Raw genomic sequence first — 17,780 nt, forward strand, 5'->3', positions numbered from 1 at the left:
TGAATCACTTTATAACATGAATTATTTTAAAAGTGAAACAGTAGAAAGGCTTGTTTTATATTTGAGTTGAGGATGCCATCACTCGGAAAGTCAAAAAGTAAAATGCGATTGTAAAAAATGCAATCATTCCCATACTTTCTCAGACTGACGCCTCAATAACGCGTTTAAATCTAAAAACGCCTGGCAACCATAAAACTAATCGACGTTTTGTGACGTCAGTGTCGTTAAACCAATGAAATCGCTTTTGTTAAATTTTTACCGCGACTAAGCGAGCTGAAGTGGGTGTTTCTGTTTTGGAAGAAGATCTATAATGATTTTTTAAAGGAATATATGAATCAATATTTTAATACTTTTGAGCTCTTTAGGTAAGTATAAAGGTGGTGCAGTTTGCAGTGATTTCCCTTCCCTGTTAATGTGATTTTCACTGGGATTGTAACCAGACAAAACCTGAAATGTTGATGGGCGGAGCATTAGCCATTAGCTTGTAGCTGAGGCTAACATGCTAACACCGGTGGGCTCAGGCAGCAGTAGTCGGCTGGGGTCTCACATGCCGCTCGCTTTGTTGTCTCTCTTCTGGCTTGGTTAGCTCACAACAGTCTCCGTCTCCTGCCCTCGGCCTGACCTCATGGATCCCGGTGGAAGCGAACTGGACTCCAGCCTGCCTCAGCCGGAGAACCCGTGCCTGATAGTGGAAGATTCCCAGCCGGACAGCGTCGGTCTGGAGGACGACCCGGAGAGCAGCTACCGGGCGCTGCTGGCCCGCCGCCTGTCCAGCCTGCAACCGGCCGCCCGCAGCCCGGTTCTGGTGAGATGGATCTTTAAAAGCTGCTGGTTTATTTCAGTCAGATTGAAAAATAAATACATTAGGATAAAAAAAAATATTACCACACCATTTAAAAAGAAGTAGTATCATAGCTATATCTCAGTATGGAACATGTTTAGGTATTTTCCCGCAACTTTTTAATAGTAATTACTTTATTTTCTGTTTATTTCCTGTTACAAATCCTTCTTTACTAGTTAGTATCCTAGCGGCATCCCAACAACTACAAGCATTTACTCCATATCCATCATATTTAATCAGAGGCAGAGAACCCCAATATTTTACTCGAGTAAGAGTAAAATTACTTCAAAATATATTTACTCAAGTAAAAGTAAAAAGTATCAGTCCAAGAAATGACTCAAAAGTCAAAAAAGTATTTGGTGAAAAGTCTTCTCAAGTTCTGAGTTACTGATCAAATGATCAATCATTTAATATTTAAAAATGACATCATTATTAGATGGACCAAAATATAAAGTTAATTGGAAAAGGACCAAGATTACAATAATTCATATAAGTAACAAAAAAATAACAAAATCAGGAAAAAGAAAAAAATTCCAAATCAGTTTCTATCAATTAAAAAAAAACGTATGAAACTTTAACAAAAACTGCAGGTTTGTTTCTGTTTCTGGTGAATTTTGGTTAAAACATGTTTGTTTTTCATTCAGTGGGTAGAAAATCCAGAAGTTTTACTCAAGTAAGAGTAGAAATACTTTATAGTAAAATTACTTAAGTAAAAGTAAAAAGTAGCTGTTCCCACTTTTTGCCTTTAAAAGGTAGTAATACATAAATTTAGAGGAATAAATAAAGTGCTTATTTAAAGCAGTTTTTGACATTTTGATGATTTATTTATTTATTTATTATTGTTTTTTTTTTTAAAACTAAAGTTGTTATTTTTCTTTTCCAGGAACTAATATCATCACCACCAGGAAGTAGATGCTCCCAAATCGACAGCCAATCAGAGAGTAACAACCAGGCAGAACCAGGTAAGTAAAATAATCCATATTTTACTATGTTTGCATTTTAATCTCACCTGTAAAGTTTTAAAAATCTTTTGTTTTTTTGGTTCAGAGGTCGTAGCTGCAGCCGACCCCAGCTCGCCACTGCAGGAGGAGAGTCAAGTTATCAACGTCTGTCCACATCCCACCAAGAAAAAGTGAGTACACCCTGCTTCCTGTCCTGGTTCAGGTCACATTTAGTGAAATATTAAATGGGAACTTTAATAAAAGTGAAATAAATAAGGGTGGAGGAAAGTACTGAATGTTTATGAACTGGTGCTGCTGGTTTCCAGTTACATGATGGACCAGTTCAGATGTTAGGATGTTTTTTTTTTTTTTTCTCTGTAAGAGTCAACTTTTTTCCGCTGCAGTGGCGCCACCTGCTGGTGACAGCAAAGTTTATTCACCTGAGTGGGAAAAAGAGAACAGATTTTATTTATATTATCAATAAATCATGCAGTTTCTCTGGAGGAAACGATTCAACTTCAAAGAAAAAGATAGAAAATGGAGGAAATATTTACAGTTTTTATTTTCATTAAAATGTTTCATTCCTTTCTTTGTTTCTTCTCTTCCTCCCTTCCCTCTTTTCTTTCTTTTTTCTGTTTTTCTTCCTCTCTTTTATCCTTCCTTCCTTCTATCCATCCAGTGAAATAACAACGTTTTTTTCCATTGAACTCTCCAGGTTTGTACCTGAGGATTCTGAAATGGATCCTGGAGCCGATTCTACGACTAACTGTGTTCAGTCTGACGGTCGGTGTTCCTCCTGCTAAAGGCTGAAGTTTAAACTAAATATTTTCTGTCCTTCTGCGTCATATCAGCTCCTTCTGTATGTTTCCAGGTGGATCGTCTCAGTTTGGGTTTCTGGAGCTCTCACAGAGTCAGGACCTTGAAGCTGGCGGAGACCCGGGCCATCGCTCTGAAAGTAAAAACCAAAACAGCTCTTATTTTAAAGCAGGAAATTATCACATTTACATGTATTTCCTGTTTCTGCTGCCAGATGAAAATGTTTTATTGCATGCTAACAGTGTTGACACTCATCAGGCCAACATCTGTGTGTTTTTGTTCTTTTTAATTTCAGAGCAGCAAAGTGTTGCCCTCAAAACTTTGGCGCATCAAGATAACAAAGCAGTGAGGTAAATAATTTTTTAAAATAAACTTAAATTAAGCAGATTAAAAGCTGTTAAGCTTTGAGATAAGATTTTAGCATTTATTTTTAGCTTCTTCAAATGCTAACCGGTGGTTAGCACTTCTGCTAATCCGCCAATAGTGGAGCTAATGTTTTGGTTTAGCATGTTAGCATTATGCAAATTATGGTGCAAAATGTAGCTGTATTACATTAATAAAATGTTTAAGAAGGCGTAAACTAAAAGCGGAGCCCTGAGGGACACCACATCTAAGTTTAGTGCTGTCTGATAAACGTTGCTCTCCTGCAGGTCGGAGGTTAGCTCCAGCAGCTCCTCCGAGTCCGTGGGCCAGTCGGGTCGCCAGCTGACCGTCCAGGTTCTGCTGCACTCCCAGAACCTGCAGGAGTCCGAGGAGCCGGACCAGCAGGACTGCGATGTTCTGTCCTCACAGGAAGATCTGTTCGACGCCGACAAGTCAGGTATGTCCGTTTGGCGAGCTGCTTTTCTGCAGGGAGCGAGAAGAACTGGTAAATAACTGCGTCACGTTGAAACCTCTCAGGCGCCGCTGTGGACAGCACGGTGTCGGAACCGGAGCAGCCGGCTCGGCCCACCTCCACGCCGGCCCACAGCCTGCAGCTGCTGCATCTGTCCGGACAGGGAACGCTGGTCCAGGAGAGTCTGTCCCAGTGAGTCACCAGCAGTAATCTGATTACTTTTTTCAAGTAAAGAGCAAAGTAAGGGATTACAAATCCTGAAAAAATTACTATATCAGGGCTGAAATAATTCATCCAATTAATCGTGATTAATTGAAATAGTTGCAATTTTTTAAAACGATCACAATTAATTGTAACAATCATGATTAATCAAATTAATTGGAATTAATCCAATAAATCGGGATTAATTGAATCAGTTGGAATAAATTCAATTAACCGCAATTAATCAATCTTTAAAATAATCATCAACAGTTTTAGTAATCGATTAATTGCTATCCAGAGCACACAGACTCAAAAACACCCAGAGCAGTAATGAAGCTAAACTCTGTAAAAAAATAAATACGTTACATTTTAAATAAAAACAAACTTTTTTTGTAAATGTGTTGAACTCCTCAAGTGTTTTAGTTTTACCTGGTTCTAATTCTGGAAAATCTCCTAATATTCCAATTATTAATCTGATTATGGAAAAAAAATGATCAAATATGGAAAAAATGATCAAAAGAGAAAGTTTGGGTCTTTGTTATATTTCTATTAGGGCTGAAATTATTTATCTTTGTTCTCAAATTGGTGGCTGTATGATGATTTTAAGACTTTTTATGACTCTTTTTTTGTGTTTTTATGATGTGAAGCACTTTGAACTGCCTTGTTGCTGAAACATGCTACACAAATTAACTTGATTGATTGATTGTTGTTTGGTTCTGTTTGCCCAGGAGCTCCGTTGACTACGTCGCCCCAACGCCGGACAACTTCCCCCACACTCCTTTAATCATTGCAAGCTCGCCGACCGAAGCGGAAAACGAACGCGACGGTGAGTGAGTGAATTTAAACCGGCCGGTGAGCGAATTAGAAACGGCTCTAATGAGCTGAATGTGTGCAGAGGAACCCATGGACACCTCGCTTCCGCCGGAGGAGCGAGCGGCGGCGCAGGACGAGCCGATGGAAACAGACGCCGCCTCGAGGCCACACTCACCTACCTCTGCTCCGGTCTCCCAGAATGCCTCTGGTCCAGAGCGAGCGCTGCCTGTGCCGTCACAGCCAGGGCTCTCTCATGTACGTATTAACAGAGTTGGGCAATAATTAGTTACATTGATTGGAGTAACTTTTTCAAAAAATTGTCCTTTTAGAAGTATTTTTACTGCGCTTTACTTTTTACTCTTACTTGAGTAAAATTTCTGGATTTTCTACCCACTGAATGAAGAACAAACAAGTTTTAACCAAAAACTCACCGAACAGAGACACACTAGTCTGCAGCAGTTAGCAAACACCTGCTGAGCTGCTTGTCAGTGGTAAAAATGTTGTTGAAGGATTAATAGAGGAGCCATGTTGGGATGACCTCTGAAGGCGGAGCTCCAGAAAGAGCAGGAGTTTTTAAAGAGACAGAGGCCCAATTTCTAGGCGTTGAATTAGGAAGTCAGATTTAATCTGAGTCATATTTGATATATGTAGCATTTTTTAACAACTGAAGTTAGCATAGTTACTTGAATGTGCTATAAAAAGGAAAAAACTCAACACTGGCCCGTTAAGAACGAAAGCAGCAACACTCACTGCTCATTTTAATGAGTCGGTTTCACCATCCAGACCTTTCTCTTTGTTTCAGGATGTTTTTGTTCCCACACAGAGCCAAGAAGCCAGGAAGTCTCCTCCGTTGCCTTCTGAGACTCAGTCTTCGCTCCGGGAGTCGGCTCCGTTTTCCCCTGCGCTGCAGCTTTCTGTGAACGCCGATAGCGGCGACCCGGTTCTGGTGGAGGAGGACAGTCAGGACAGTCAGGACACGCAGATAGACGAGCTGGAAGAGCCGCCAGGTGTCGATACCAGCGACGCCGCGGCTCCGGAGGAGTCACACCAACCCGACCGGACTGAACCGGACCTGCCGCACGAGTCCGACAGGCAGCAACAGGAAGCAGAGACAAATGTGAACGAAAGCAGCAACGCTAACCACTCTGACTTGGCGGCGAACAGCTGCGTGCAGGAGACGCCGTGCAGCACCACGGCAGCATCACACGCCTCCAGTTCAGGAGAAACGGCAGAACAGAACCATTCGACGGACAAAAACAAGATGGACGACTGTGAGGAAGAGGAGGAGGATGTCATGAAGGAGGAGAACACCGGTGGCGCCTCAGCGATGGCGCTGGTCCTCTCCGAGAGTCAGCTGATGTCTCCGGAGCCAATGGAGGAGGAGATCCAGGACAGCGTCGTCTTGGCAACCGACGGAGAGAAAGACAGAAACTTGCAGCCGGAGTCCAGCGTTTCCGAGGGCGACGGAGCCAAAGGGGTCGCCACGGCTAACGGCCACCGGCAGCAGACCCAGGAAGAGAGAGCGGAGGACGCCCTGGGCGGGCGAGAAATGGAGGGCGTCAAAGACAAGAGCCTGAGTGACAGCTCTGGAGGTTAGCGCTGCGTTTATTCACGTAAAAAAGTCTTCAAAAGTTTTTTAGGGCTGGATGATGTGGCTGGAAAATAATTTAGGAGTTTTATTTTAGTTGCTATCGATAATCAGGGTCGGACAATAAATCAATAACAATGTATATCGCGATTGACACGTGATCAATATCAATAAATAATACATCTGATAGAATATTCAGTATTTTGGATATTCACTGAACTGTGATCCAGAACCGCACAGCATTCTGGGAGACGTAGGCAGAGGAAAGACATTGGCTGCTCGAATTCTCACAGCTAGCTTAGCAAAGTTGGTGGAATCGACTAACTCACTCTTTGGTTACCTAGCAACTTGCTTGTTCTTTGGTTACCTAGCAACAACCTGGTGATGAACTGGCGCAGCAGCAGTTCCAAGTCTCCCCACTTTGCCTCATAACTGCTTAAAAGTGAAAAATAACGATGTGGAAAGAAAACTGGATAAAACACGAAGGGTCCTGCCACTGGTGTGGCAATATTTCAGATATTTAAAACAAAAAACTAATCGGTAATTATTGATATAAAAGGATGTGAAATGCTTATATCGTGATGCGTTTTTCAGCCATGTAAACGTTTTTATTTCCAATTTCAAATGATTTTTTTCTTCTTTTTTTTTTAAACAAACTTTTGGCCCCAGTTTGGCTCCATATTACAGGGCTAAATATGAACTTTGACCTGAACGTTTTAGCTGTTGTTTGTCCTTTAGAGATCAGATTTAGATTAATAAACTCAAACTTGCACAATGTTTACATTTAATTCTGACAAGATTTAAATCATAAATGGGTTTTAGAGGGAAATTGTGTTCAACGTACTACATGGGGCTTTTTGGACCCAACTCATGAATATAGTTGGCTTGAGACGGGTTGTGCATGGACTTCTGTCTTTCCTTGGCGGGTTGGAAAGATGACTAGAAATTATGCTTGAATTTTATTTTATTTTTTATTTTTTATGAGCAGAATAAATTTTACAGATTTTTTATTGATAAAATTTTTTAAAAATAAACAAAAATCTCAGTGCCATGTACTGAAGTACATTGAAAAAGTTGCGTGAATACTTTTTCAAATCACTACCAATTCCATTTCCCTTATATTTGGTCTTTGATGGTTTTTTGTATGTTGGTTTTTTGCTTCCCGCTCCTCTCAGCTGGTGTCTTCCTTTCTGCCACAGACATTTCTTTCCACTTCACTCTTCCTAAAGAGGGCGAGCTGATTGGTCCAGCCGTGGGGTCGACGCCGCCGCCGGTCAGCCAGCTGAAGCAGACGCTCAGACACAGCACGCCCATCGGTGGGGTTTCCAAACCGGGAAAACGTGTCAGACAGGATCTGCAAGGTTTGTTTCTACGTTTTCTTTTTAAATTTCATTTTATTTTTGCGCAGAGATTACTCCGTTTTCGGAGAAGCCGTGTGGTGCGGGCGACGACGCGGCGGAGGCGGCGGCTGACGGGGAAGACGGGAAGCTGAGCCTGAGGATGAAGCTGGTGACGCCGGTGGAGGAGGGCGGCTCCGAACGCTTCAGCCTGCAGAGTAAGAGCCCGCCTCTCCGGCCGCACGCCGCCAGACTTCCTGTCGCCGTCTGACTCACATGACTCTTCTGTTTAGAGCCGGCGCTGTCGGAGGAGGAGGAAGAGTCGGTCGCCGCGGTTACGACAGTTTCCACGGCTGTAACCAGGTAACGGGGCTCTCTGACCCTGACTTCTCTCTGAAGTGAAACCCTTCATGCTAGCGGCACACGGAGCAGAGCTGAGGTCTGAGACGGAGAATTGATATCAGAGCCCCTGCAGAGAAACTGAGTGTTTTAGGTCTAGAGAAGGACAGAAAAAATCACTTCCTTCCTGCCATCCTTCCGTGTTTCTGAGGAAACCATGTTTAGCTGCTGGTTTGACCCCAAACAGAACTGATTTGGGTTTATTGTGTGTATTTGCAGCCCGTCGGTGTTCACTCGGGTTCGGCAGGCTCACCGACAGCAGGGGGCGGAGGATGACCCTGGAAACAATGCCGTCATCAGGTAAGAAAGGTTTTTGGATAAATTTGGCTGAAACGTCGACAGAACAGAGGACTGAGCACACATCCCTGAGGAACGCCGTTCAGTCGTGAAGCTTCGCTCACAGCTTCGTTTGTCTGTTTCAGGGGGAAACTGTTCGCCTCGCCACAGAGGAGCTCCCAGGTTTCCCCGCTGGGATGCAACAGCCTCCCAAACAGCCAATCAGAGCCGTCGCAGCCAGACGTGTCGTCAGCGCCGCAGAACAACCTTAAAGATGCCGGCGTTCCTGCGGAGCCGGCCGGGAAGAGGCGAGAGCCGGCAGAAGCTCCGGACCTCCGTCCTCCGACCGGCGTGGAGGGGGGGCAGAAGGAGGCCCTGAAGACGCCTGACGGCCCCAACGCTGCGACTCCGTCCAGCAAGGTGAGCTGGACCTGATGGAGAACAGAGAGGACCTGGATCAAAACACATACAGCACGGTGGTGGAGGGCTGGTGATGGGGGATTTGATAAGGTGTAGGACTGACGTTTGCCCTTCTTTGATTTTTCCTTTCTTTGTATAACTTAACTTCCTTTCGTTCCTTCCCTTAATTTATTCTATACTTCCTTTTTATGTCTCCTTCCTTCACCTCTCAAATTCCTTACTTCCTTTTTATACATTCTTTCTTTCCTACTTTCCTCTTTTTTACCTTCCTTTCTTCCTTCCTTCCTTCTTTCCTTTTTTTTTATACCTTTGCTCCTTTTTTATTCCTCCCAGTCCAGAAGAACGTCTCTGCTAAAGAAGCTGCGGTGCTGCATATTTATAGAAAGTTGTGTGGAAGGAAAAATGCAGCAGCAACAGAGTTAGCTGCATCATTGAGCGGATTGTTGTGTTTATTTATTGTGGGATCTGTTGTGTGCTGGAGGTTCGGTTTATCGGAGTCGGACTCATCAGAACCTCTGGTGTCTTTCAGGCCCGGCAGCGGATCGCCTCCCAGCAGCCCGGTGTGGACGGGTTGGGCCCTCGCTCTCCTGGCGGCCGGGTACGGATTCGCCATCGCCCTGATGGTTGACAGGAAGTGCGTCGCTCTCTTTAACTCTTTGCGTTCGTCTCTGAAGGGCGAGCCGGAGACGCCGTCGTTCAGGAGAACCGCGGTGCCGGCCCACCGCCGGCACGTCCGCACCATCCAGGAGGTCCGGACCACCGTGACGCGGATCATCACAGACGTTTACTACGAGGACGGCAGGGAGGTGGACCGCAGGGTCACAGAGGTACCGGGGGTCAGAGGTCACTGGGGGCTGGCACCGGTTCTGATTGGATCTGGTGCCAAATGTTTAAGTTTACTGGAAGAGTTCAGAGGTCGTGGTGCCGGATGCTTCCTTCTTTCCTTCCTTTTCTTCCTTCTTTTCTTTGTTTTCTTCCACATGTTTACATTTGTTATGGTAGGACAGAAACGGCTCCTTACTGGTTTCCGTTTGGTGGATTGTGTTATTTTTATAAATATTCCTTACCGGTCATGAAAAACCAGAATTCAAAGAAAATGTGAATATTACATAAAAAAATAATTTTAATTGATTAAATGTCTTTTAACGCCCATATTAGGACGTAAACAGTCCTGGTGAAAACGGCTGACAGATGTCCAGAAAAAGGTCTCTTTTTCTGGACATCTCTGCTGAAGAGATGTACTCCAGCTTCTTCTCTGCTGAAGAAGCTGGAGTGCATTTAAGCATATTCATAGAAAGTTGAGTGGAAGGAAAAAATCCACCAGATTCCCTCTGTATTTGACCCATCCTGTTTGTTGTCAGGAGAGCGAGGAGCCTGTGGTGGACTGTCAGGTTCTGGACAGCGACATTTCTCCGTGCCGCACCGGCAGCAGCTCCGTGACCTCCGGTGACCTTGGCGACATCAGCTCCCTGTCCTCCAAGGCCTCCAGCCTGCATCACAGCTCCGGCGGGACGAGCGGCAGCACCGGCCCCAGCAGACCAGACTTCGTCATGCCGCCCAGCAGGGGGTTCCGATCCGTCAGGTACCACCCCGACCCGGTTCTCCTCCTCTGTTCTGCCCTCTTCCTGCATGCAGACCCGCCGCTCCTTCACTTCTTCTGACTTTCTAACCTGATTTCTCGGTGGTTCATTGACCTTCGCCTGGTCCGGGCTGCCACAGGCGTCAGTCTGGGTCCGTTTAAAGGGGCAGTATCGCGTCTCCCAGGTTTTTTATAGCACAATCAAGTAACCATATTACTTTCAGGTAATGTAAACGTGTTGCAGCGTGACGGCACGCAAAAACCTGCTAGCCAACGATGGCTAGCATTGTTTTTAGCTGACCTGCTGTTAAAATAACATGCTAAATCTTAAATGTACGCCTGATATATAAAAGAAAAAGGGATGCAGTGCTTTGCTACAAACGGTCAACGCTATCACAACTAGATAAGATTTTTTTTAAAATAGTGAGGGAGAAGAAAGGTCAGTTATGCTAGCTTGACTTTGATTATCTTAACATGTGGATGTGATGTGGAATTCGGTGTTTTCTGGTTCAGTTAAAACATAAAAAAGCTGACCTAAACATCAACTCCCACAGCTCATCTGCAAAGCAGGAGTTTAAACTAGCTAATCAACCACTGCTGTGTTAGATTAGCTAATAGCAGCGGTAGCTGATCTAACACAGTGATCACATAAGAACAAGAAAAAGAAAGAATACAGTAATTTTTAGTTGTTTTTCTGTATTATTTTCCCTCTGCTGTGGCGCACTGCACTGCATTAATCATATCTTCACCTCCAGGTTTCATTTTAACAGAACCGTTTTACTGTGGCAGGGCTGCTGCGGATGGCATGTAGAAGAATCGTCTTTTTTCCCTTCAGGGTTATGCGCATGTGCAAATTGTCTGGACAAAAACAATAACATTAAACATGAATATCAAAATGCTATACATGTCAAATATGACTTGAAAGAAACTTGAAATTGGGCCTCTGTCTCTTTAAGAAGCTCCTGGAACTCCACCTTCAGGAAGTCATCCCAACATGGCTCCTCTATTAACCCTTAACGAAGTTTTTACCAGAGAAGTAGCTCCTACAATGAGCTAATTGCTGCTGGCTAGTCTAAAGGAGCTGAGAGGGGGAGGAGCTGCGCCTGGAAGGCGGGGCTAGATCCACCCAGCCGTTTTACACACTGAATGGTTGCCATGGAGATGAAAGGATTTCTCAAACATGCATGAAAAAATCAAAGCAACATTAAAACATGATGTAAAGCTTTAAAAAAGCTTCTTTAACACGATACTGCCCCTTTAAGACGTCCACTCGGGTCGATGCCTGTGCAGCCGGTCCGACTCCGTTCGTCCCCTCTGTGTGTCTGCAGCCCCAGGAGGGGAGGTGGGCATCCACAGAGGGGTCACAGGGGTCAAAGGGCGGGGTCGGTGGTCACTGTGGGCAGAGGCGGCAGCAGCTTCGTCCCGCTGACCCCCAGAGGAAGGGCCCGAAGGGGCCGGCCTCCATCCCGCTCCTCCCCGTCCAGGTGAGTCTGGCCTGAGGCTCCGCCCACAGCAGGAGGGCAGGCTGCGCCGCCGCTCCTCGAGTTAACCCTTCACTTCCTTCTGTTCTTCACTAACACTCTGTAATTAACACGCCTCACACAGAGAATCACCAAACTGTTTGCTTTGTTTTATTGGAAAAATCAACAAAACAACCCAAAAATTTATATCAGTGACGAAAATTACTTTTTTTTTTTTAAACCAGTGGTGTCCAAATGTTCAAAAATGTTTTTTTTCACATTGTAAGGAAGAGATGTAACTGGATGTTTGCATTTTATCTGTATTAATTAAAAGGCATTTAGTTTTCTCATATTTAAGGCTGTATTGAAAATATTTAATCTGTTGTTAAAACAGATTTAAGTTGCTTTATTTCAAAATGTTTGCTCTATTTAGCCATTTTTCTAAATTAAAAGCTGATTTTGGTGGAACAAAGTTAACTTTCCAGCCTTTGGATAAACATAAAAACTTTGTGTACTTTTAATGGCATGTTGCATTTTCCATTGGAAGAAAATTGTCTAATAATTTTAACCTGGTTACAATAAAAAGTCTTGACTGAACTATTACATTTTAGGAAATATGTTTAATTTCATATTTATAAAACAAATTATTGATTTATTTGCACCTTTTAACATTGTAGGCTTAAATGAAAAATCTGCAGATTGTACAAATTTTTTTAACATGATTAATCATCAGAATAACTAAATAAGCAAAAATAGAAAAAAAAACTATCAGTACAAATCAACCGACTAATGACGCTCAGACAGCAGATTTTATGATCAATAAAGATTTTTAAAATGTTTTATGGTTATTAATGGCTGTAATTAAATACGACTGCAGACTTCTTTATGGACAATTTACATAAAAGTAACTACTAGTACTAACTAGAAACAACCAATCACAGCCAGGAGGCGGGGCTTAATGCTGTCAATCATCTCTCCCTTTTGTTCTCTGCTGCGCTGCAGCTAGCATAGGCTGTCATGAATGCTAGGCTAGTTAGCGATCATGGCAGATAAATGGTTTTTATGCAACGATAAATTGCTTCTCTGCCATTAGCACACTTAGCAGCGTGTACATGAGGTAGATTGACAGCGCTAAGGCCCTCCTCCTGGCTGTGATTGGTTGTTTTGGTCGGGCGCGATGCGATTCTTCAGATGGCAGCAGAAGCTCCGGGAGGAGGTAGAAGAAGTTAAACGTAACGACATGGTGACAGTTTTAACAAATATGTAAAAAACATATTTTCTTTAAAAGTTACACAATGAAGGCTTAGAGAGATTCCAAAAAGGCCGGTGGTGAAACTTCAGAGGAACGATGTTTGACTATGTTTCTGTGTCTCTTAAAGGGGCGGCGGCGCCGGCCCGCTGCAGAGGCTCGGCGCTCTCGCCCAGACTCACTCCTCCTCTGAGGACGAGCCGTTCGCCTGCATGCTGCCGCCGCGGCTCCCCGCCAGCCCGTCGGACGCCGACCCGCCCGCCCGCTCAGACTCCCTGCGCTCGTCGCCGGAGGCGGCGCCGTCGGCCGGCAGCAGCTTCGTCGGCCTGCGCGTCGTCGCCAAGTGGTCGTCCAATGGCTACTTCTACTCTGGCCGCATCGTGAAGGACGCCGGCGACAGCCGGTTCCGGCTCCGCTTCGACGATGGCTACGAGTGCGAGGTGGCGGGGAAGGACATCCTGCTGTGCGACCCCATCCCGCTGGAGACGGAGGTCACGGCGCTGCTGGAGGACGAGTACTTCAGCATCGGTGAGGAAGACGAGGAGGATGCTGCCTCGCCGTTAATCCATCAGAGGAGATTTGTTTTTATATCAAAATGTCTTTCAGTTCCGAGTCTTAAATATCCACTAGAGTTTATTGATCTTCCATTATATTACATGAAAACAGTGTCAAACAACAATATTGTCTTTTATGGCAATAACTTCTGGGACAATTTAACAGCCAGAAACATTTGTTTTTGTGATGGTGCTCCTGTCCTCTGCAGGGGTCATTAAGGGCCACAAAACAGAAGGACAGGATCTGTTCTACAGCGTGGAGAAGGACGGCCAGAGGCAGTGGCACAACCGGACCGCGGTCATCCTGTCCCTGGATCAGGGCAACAAGCTGCGGGAGCAGCACAGCCTGGGGCCCTACGAGCCCACCACCCCGCTGACCAAAGCCTCCGACATCAGCCTGGGTACGAAACGCTGGGAGCCCATGCCAATACGCCACACAGCGTTGCTTTAAACATGCCACACCCACAGGGGGCAGTGTAGCGCTAAACTGAAACCTGTATCAGCCAATCAGATTACTTCTAAACAACCATGACTTCCTGTTTGGGGCCAGAAGGTTCATTTGTGTGGACAGGTTTATATATAAATACTTTAAAATAATATATTAGCATATAAAGTTCATAAAACACAAGATGATGTTGATTGTATGAGCAATGTAGATAGAAAGAAAAATTTGTAAATTTACCCCCAAAATCTGACATTTTCCAGAAAAGAATAAGAAAATTTCTGTATTTGAAAAGTCAACATTTTTCTAGAACAGGGGTGCCCAAAGTCGGTCCTGGAGGGCCGACTTTGGGCACCCTGCATGCATCCTGCATGTTTTAGTTCTCTCCCTGGTTTAACGCACCTGGATCAAATGATGGCTCATCAGAAGGTCTTAGAGGAACAATGACAAGCTGAAAAGTTGTTACTGCAGCCAGGGAGGGAACTAAAACGTGCAGGATGTCGGCCCTCGAGGACCGGCTTTGGGCCCCCCTGTTATAGAAAGAAGTCAACAAGTTTGAGATTAATCTCAGAGGTTTTCTGGAAAAATCATGGAAATTTCAATTTGAAATTTTTTTAAATTTGCTAGAAAAAACTAACATTTTTAAATTAATCTAAAATAGGAAAAAAAAAGTGAGGAAAAAAAATGTGAAATTTCAGTTTGAAAAGTTGAGTTTCAGAAGTTGAAAATGTTCAACTTCTAAAACTTGCATGTTTTTTGTAGAAAAGACATTTCTGAGTTTGAAAGTAACATTTTTAAAAAAAAGAAAAAAAGGACATTTCTGTTTGAAAATGTGCTTAAAAAAACAACAAAAAACTCAGAAATGTTTAGATTGAGCTCAGAAATTTTCAAGAAAAAATCTTTGAAATTTCAATGTTTGAAAAGTTGAAAATTTCTGAACATTTTCAAACCCAGAAACTTCTGTGATTTCTTGAAAATATCAGTGATATTAAACTAAGTTTTCATGTGGTTGAAAGGCCCAAATGCATAAATATTCATTTTCTCCAGAAATGTGGCTCTTTGTGAAGGTGTGAGTCGGTAGCAGCGTCTGCACTGAAGAGTGTTGTCAAACTGAAGTTCTGTGGTTAAAGTTCAGTCCTTTATGTTCCTCAGATAACCTGGTGGAGGGGAAGAGGCGGCGCAGAGGAACCCCCGGGGGCGCCAACACGCCCAGCCGCAGCTCCTCTGGCGGCGCCCGGACCCCCGGCCCGTCCGGCAAGAGGAAGCTGGTTCCGTCCGAGGAGAACAAGACGCCGTCTAAGAGGGGGCGCAGAGGGGGAGGAGCCAGAGCTGGTACGGGGCTCCGCCCACCTGGACCTGGATCTGAACTGACTGGGGGAGGGGCTTAAACAGGGCGGGGCTTCGTGGATCCACTGGATGAAATTTTGATTTTAACGAGAGGAAAATAATTGTTGGACGCAAGAAGATTAGGGCCACTGAAGGACGAAAAGAATTCTGATTTCAATCTTAGAATTAAATTTTTTTATCTGAATTTTTCTTTTTTTCCTGTCAGAATTTTGTCTTTTTTTCAGAATTCTGACTTTAATCTCAGAATTCTGGATTTGACTTTTTTTCACCAAATGCTGATATTTTTCTTTCTTAGAATTATTTTTTTCTCAGAATTCTGATTTTTTATTTATTTATTTTTTTTTTCAGAATTCTTACTATTTTTCTTTCATCCTGAGTTTAAACATCCGAGTTTAATTCTTCTTTTTGTCCTTCGCTGGCCCTAGTCCTCTTCTCTGTTTTGGGGATTTTAACTTAAATTATGATATTATAACGTTTTCATAAAAATCTTTTACAGAAGGACTTTTAGGGTTTTATTTCTCTGAGGGTTGCTTGAGCTCCCTCCATCAGGATGTTTTAAAGGCTTTGATTCCTGATTGTTTGTGAAACCTGTTCTGTGTGACCCGTTACCATGACGATCCGGCCCGCTCTCGGCCCGGCGCCTCCATCCTCCTGAGTGACGGCTGCTGCTGAGGCTGAGCGGGTAACCAGCTGCCGATTGGTGTGTGTGCACAGGTGGAGGGGCAATTCACCCGGTGTCTGTGACCTTTGACCCTGTCGGGATCCGTTTGGTGGTGAAAAGAAGATCAGATTAAAAACGTTTATTTTAGTGAACTGTTTGTTTACTGAACTGTTCGTTTCACCAGGATGAAACTGTTCGTTTACTGAACTGTTCTTTTCAGTTTTCCCGTCACCTGGAATTATGGGATGTTTGAAGGAAACTTCAGGATTTTTGCCTCAACATCTAAAAAATTTGAAAATATAAAATAGAATCTGTTTGGCCTTCAATTCATCAATCTATTTAAAAAAAATAATCCATCCATCCAGATTCTCTCCACTTCACGAACGTCATCCATCCATCCAAAAATGTTCTTCTTCTACACATTAAAAATGATCTAGAAAGCTTCTATAGACCTTTGAGTTCATCAGTTTCAGATCCAGACATGGAGAACGTGAAGGAATCCTGGGATTGGCTCATTCTGTTTTAAAATGGCCGCCCTTCCTGTTCCTCTGTAACGCTCTCTGCTCTCTGGCGTTCTTCAGGCCAGCGGCTCAGCCTGTGCAACACGTCCGGCAGCGGTTCGGACCTGCCGGGTCGGCCCAGCGACGTCGTGGAGACCCACGGCCCGCTGCCCCAGAACTCGTCTCTGTTCATGGGCTTCGCCTTCATGCTGACGGCGTCGTCAGAGGTCGACCGGATGACCAACAAGGTCACCAGCGACGACGACGAGGGTGAGCTGCGTCAGCGCTCCTGATCCGGAAGCTTTTTGTTTCCTGGATGATTTCTTCTTTTTGATGACGTTTTGTTCTCGGTCCAGATTACGTCCAGACGGGTCCGTACAACAAACCGTACACAGAGTCCCAGCTGCAGGCCGGCGGCGGCTTCATCCTGCCCGACTTCAACGAGGAGCAGGTAGGAACTCAAACATCAACAAGTTTTCCTCCTTATGCTACAGAAACAACAAAAACGATGTTTTTATTCAGTTAGTGCAGATATTATTCAAAGGTTTGGGGTTACCCTGAAGCAATTATAATTTATAAAAATATTCAAGTACGAGGAACAAAATACAAACATTGTGACGCGCCTTTGTTTCTGAACTTTATACCTTTAAAGCTGCGGTATGTAACTTTTATAAAATATAAGTGTTGAGACTCACCAGGTCGTGACAGTTTGAGACAAATAAATCTTGAAAAGTTTGATCTAATTCACCTCCACCACATAGTTCTGACTCGTTTCGACCTGTTTGTTTTTTTCAGTGCAAGGCAGCCTATCAGAGCCTGCTCATCGCCGACCAGCACTGCCGTACCAGGAAGTACCTGCTGTGTTTGGCCAGCGGCGTTCCCTGCGTCTCCCACATCTGGGTGCGTGACTGCTGCAAAGAGAACAAGCTGCTGAACTACAGGAACTACCTGCTGCCGGCCGGCGTCGGCCCCGACGACGCCATCGTGGAGTGGTGAGGCGCCGCCATGCCAGCTTAACCGGGCCGCAGGTTCTGTTCCAGACAGAAGAGGATTAATGCACTGGGGAAAATATCTGACTTTACTCTCAAAATTCTGACTTAACTCAAAATTTGACTTTTTCTCAGAATTCTGACTTTTTCTCAGAAAAAGTCAGAATTTTCAGAATTAAAGTCAGAATCTGTTTCTCTCAGTGGCCCTAATCCTCTTCTTCCATCATTTCAGGTGATTTGAATTGTTTTTTTTTCACTCAGGCATCCGCGCTGCAGCCCATTCAAAGCCCTCCGGGTCCTCCTGGTGTCCAAGAAGCCAGACGAGTTGTGGGCCCAGCTGGTGACGATGGGCGGAGCTTCATCCGTACGGCAGCCCCAGACCGACGGCGATGCATCCGGTACCGGAACCAGACCCACATCCCAAAACATGGCTGCCCGTTGGGTTAATCATGACAGACCGTTGGGGTGGAACATGGCCGACCGTTGGGTGGAACATGGCCGACCGTTGGGTTAATCATGGCCGACCGTTGGG

At 44.5% G+C, this 17,780-nt stretch overlaps 1 protein-coding gene across 3 annotated transcripts in view; it reads left to right on the forward strand.

Annotated features, from left to right (window-relative positions):
* The first annotated feature begins 322 nt into the window (after window positions 1-322).
* Window positions 323-17,780, forward strand: part of tp53bp1 (tumor protein p53 binding protein, 1) — an 18,563-nt gene continuing 1,105 nt past the window's right edge. Inside the window, exons 1-28 of one of the 3 annotated variants that reach the window (XM_016667500.1) lie at window positions 323-365; window positions 587-805; window positions 1,725-1,803; window positions 1,889-1,973; window positions 2,498-2,565; window positions 2,654-2,737; window positions 2,894-2,948; window positions 3,249-3,418; window positions 3,499-3,625; window positions 4,363-4,460; window positions 4,530-4,702; window positions 5,250-6,039; window positions 7,235-7,351; window positions 7,444-7,590; window positions 7,666-7,735; window positions 7,991-8,071; window positions 8,194-8,467; window positions 8,997-9,065; window positions 9,142-9,294; window positions 9,829-10,049; window positions 11,375-11,530; window positions 12,886-13,283; window positions 13,519-13,710; window positions 14,904-15,083; window positions 16,341-16,529; window positions 16,616-16,710; window positions 17,055-17,251; window positions 17,510-17,646. In XM_016667500.1, the coding sequence (XP_016522986.1) occupies window positions 626-805; window positions 1,725-1,803; window positions 1,889-1,973; window positions 2,498-2,565; window positions 2,654-2,737; window positions 2,894-2,948; window positions 3,249-3,418; window positions 3,499-3,625; window positions 4,363-4,460; window positions 4,530-4,702; window positions 5,250-6,039; window positions 7,235-7,351; window positions 7,444-7,590; window positions 7,666-7,735; window positions 7,991-8,071; window positions 8,194-8,467; window positions 8,997-9,065; window positions 9,142-9,294; window positions 9,829-10,049; window positions 11,375-11,530; window positions 12,886-13,283; window positions 13,519-13,710; window positions 14,904-15,083; window positions 16,341-16,529; window positions 16,616-16,710; window positions 17,055-17,251; window positions 17,510-17,646 (4,585 nt within the window). In that variant the 5' untranslated portion in view covers window positions 323-365; window positions 587-625. Of the gene's footprint in view, window positions 366-523; window positions 806-1,724; window positions 1,804-1,888; window positions 1,974-2,497; window positions 2,566-2,653; window positions 2,738-2,893; window positions 2,949-3,248; window positions 3,419-3,498; window positions 3,626-4,362; window positions 4,461-4,529; window positions 4,703-5,249; window positions 6,040-7,234; window positions 7,352-7,443; window positions 7,591-7,665; window positions 7,736-7,990; window positions 8,072-8,193; window positions 8,468-8,996; window positions 9,066-9,141; window positions 9,295-9,828; window positions 10,050-11,374; window positions 11,531-12,885; window positions 13,284-13,518; window positions 13,711-14,903; window positions 15,084-16,340; window positions 16,530-16,615; window positions 16,711-17,054; window positions 17,252-17,509; window positions 17,647-17,780 lie in introns of those variants that run through there. The other 2 variants (XM_016667502.1, XM_016667503.1) reach the window with 2 other exon arrangements.

The sequence above is a fragment of the Poecilia formosa genome, unplaced genomic scaffold (assembly GCF_000485575.1).
Source record: "Poecilia formosa unplaced genomic scaffold, Poecilia_formosa-5.1.2 Scaffold1188, whole genome shotgun sequence".
Lineage (NCBI taxonomy): Eukaryota > Metazoa > Chordata > Actinopteri > Cyprinodontiformes > Poeciliidae > Poecilia > Poecilia formosa.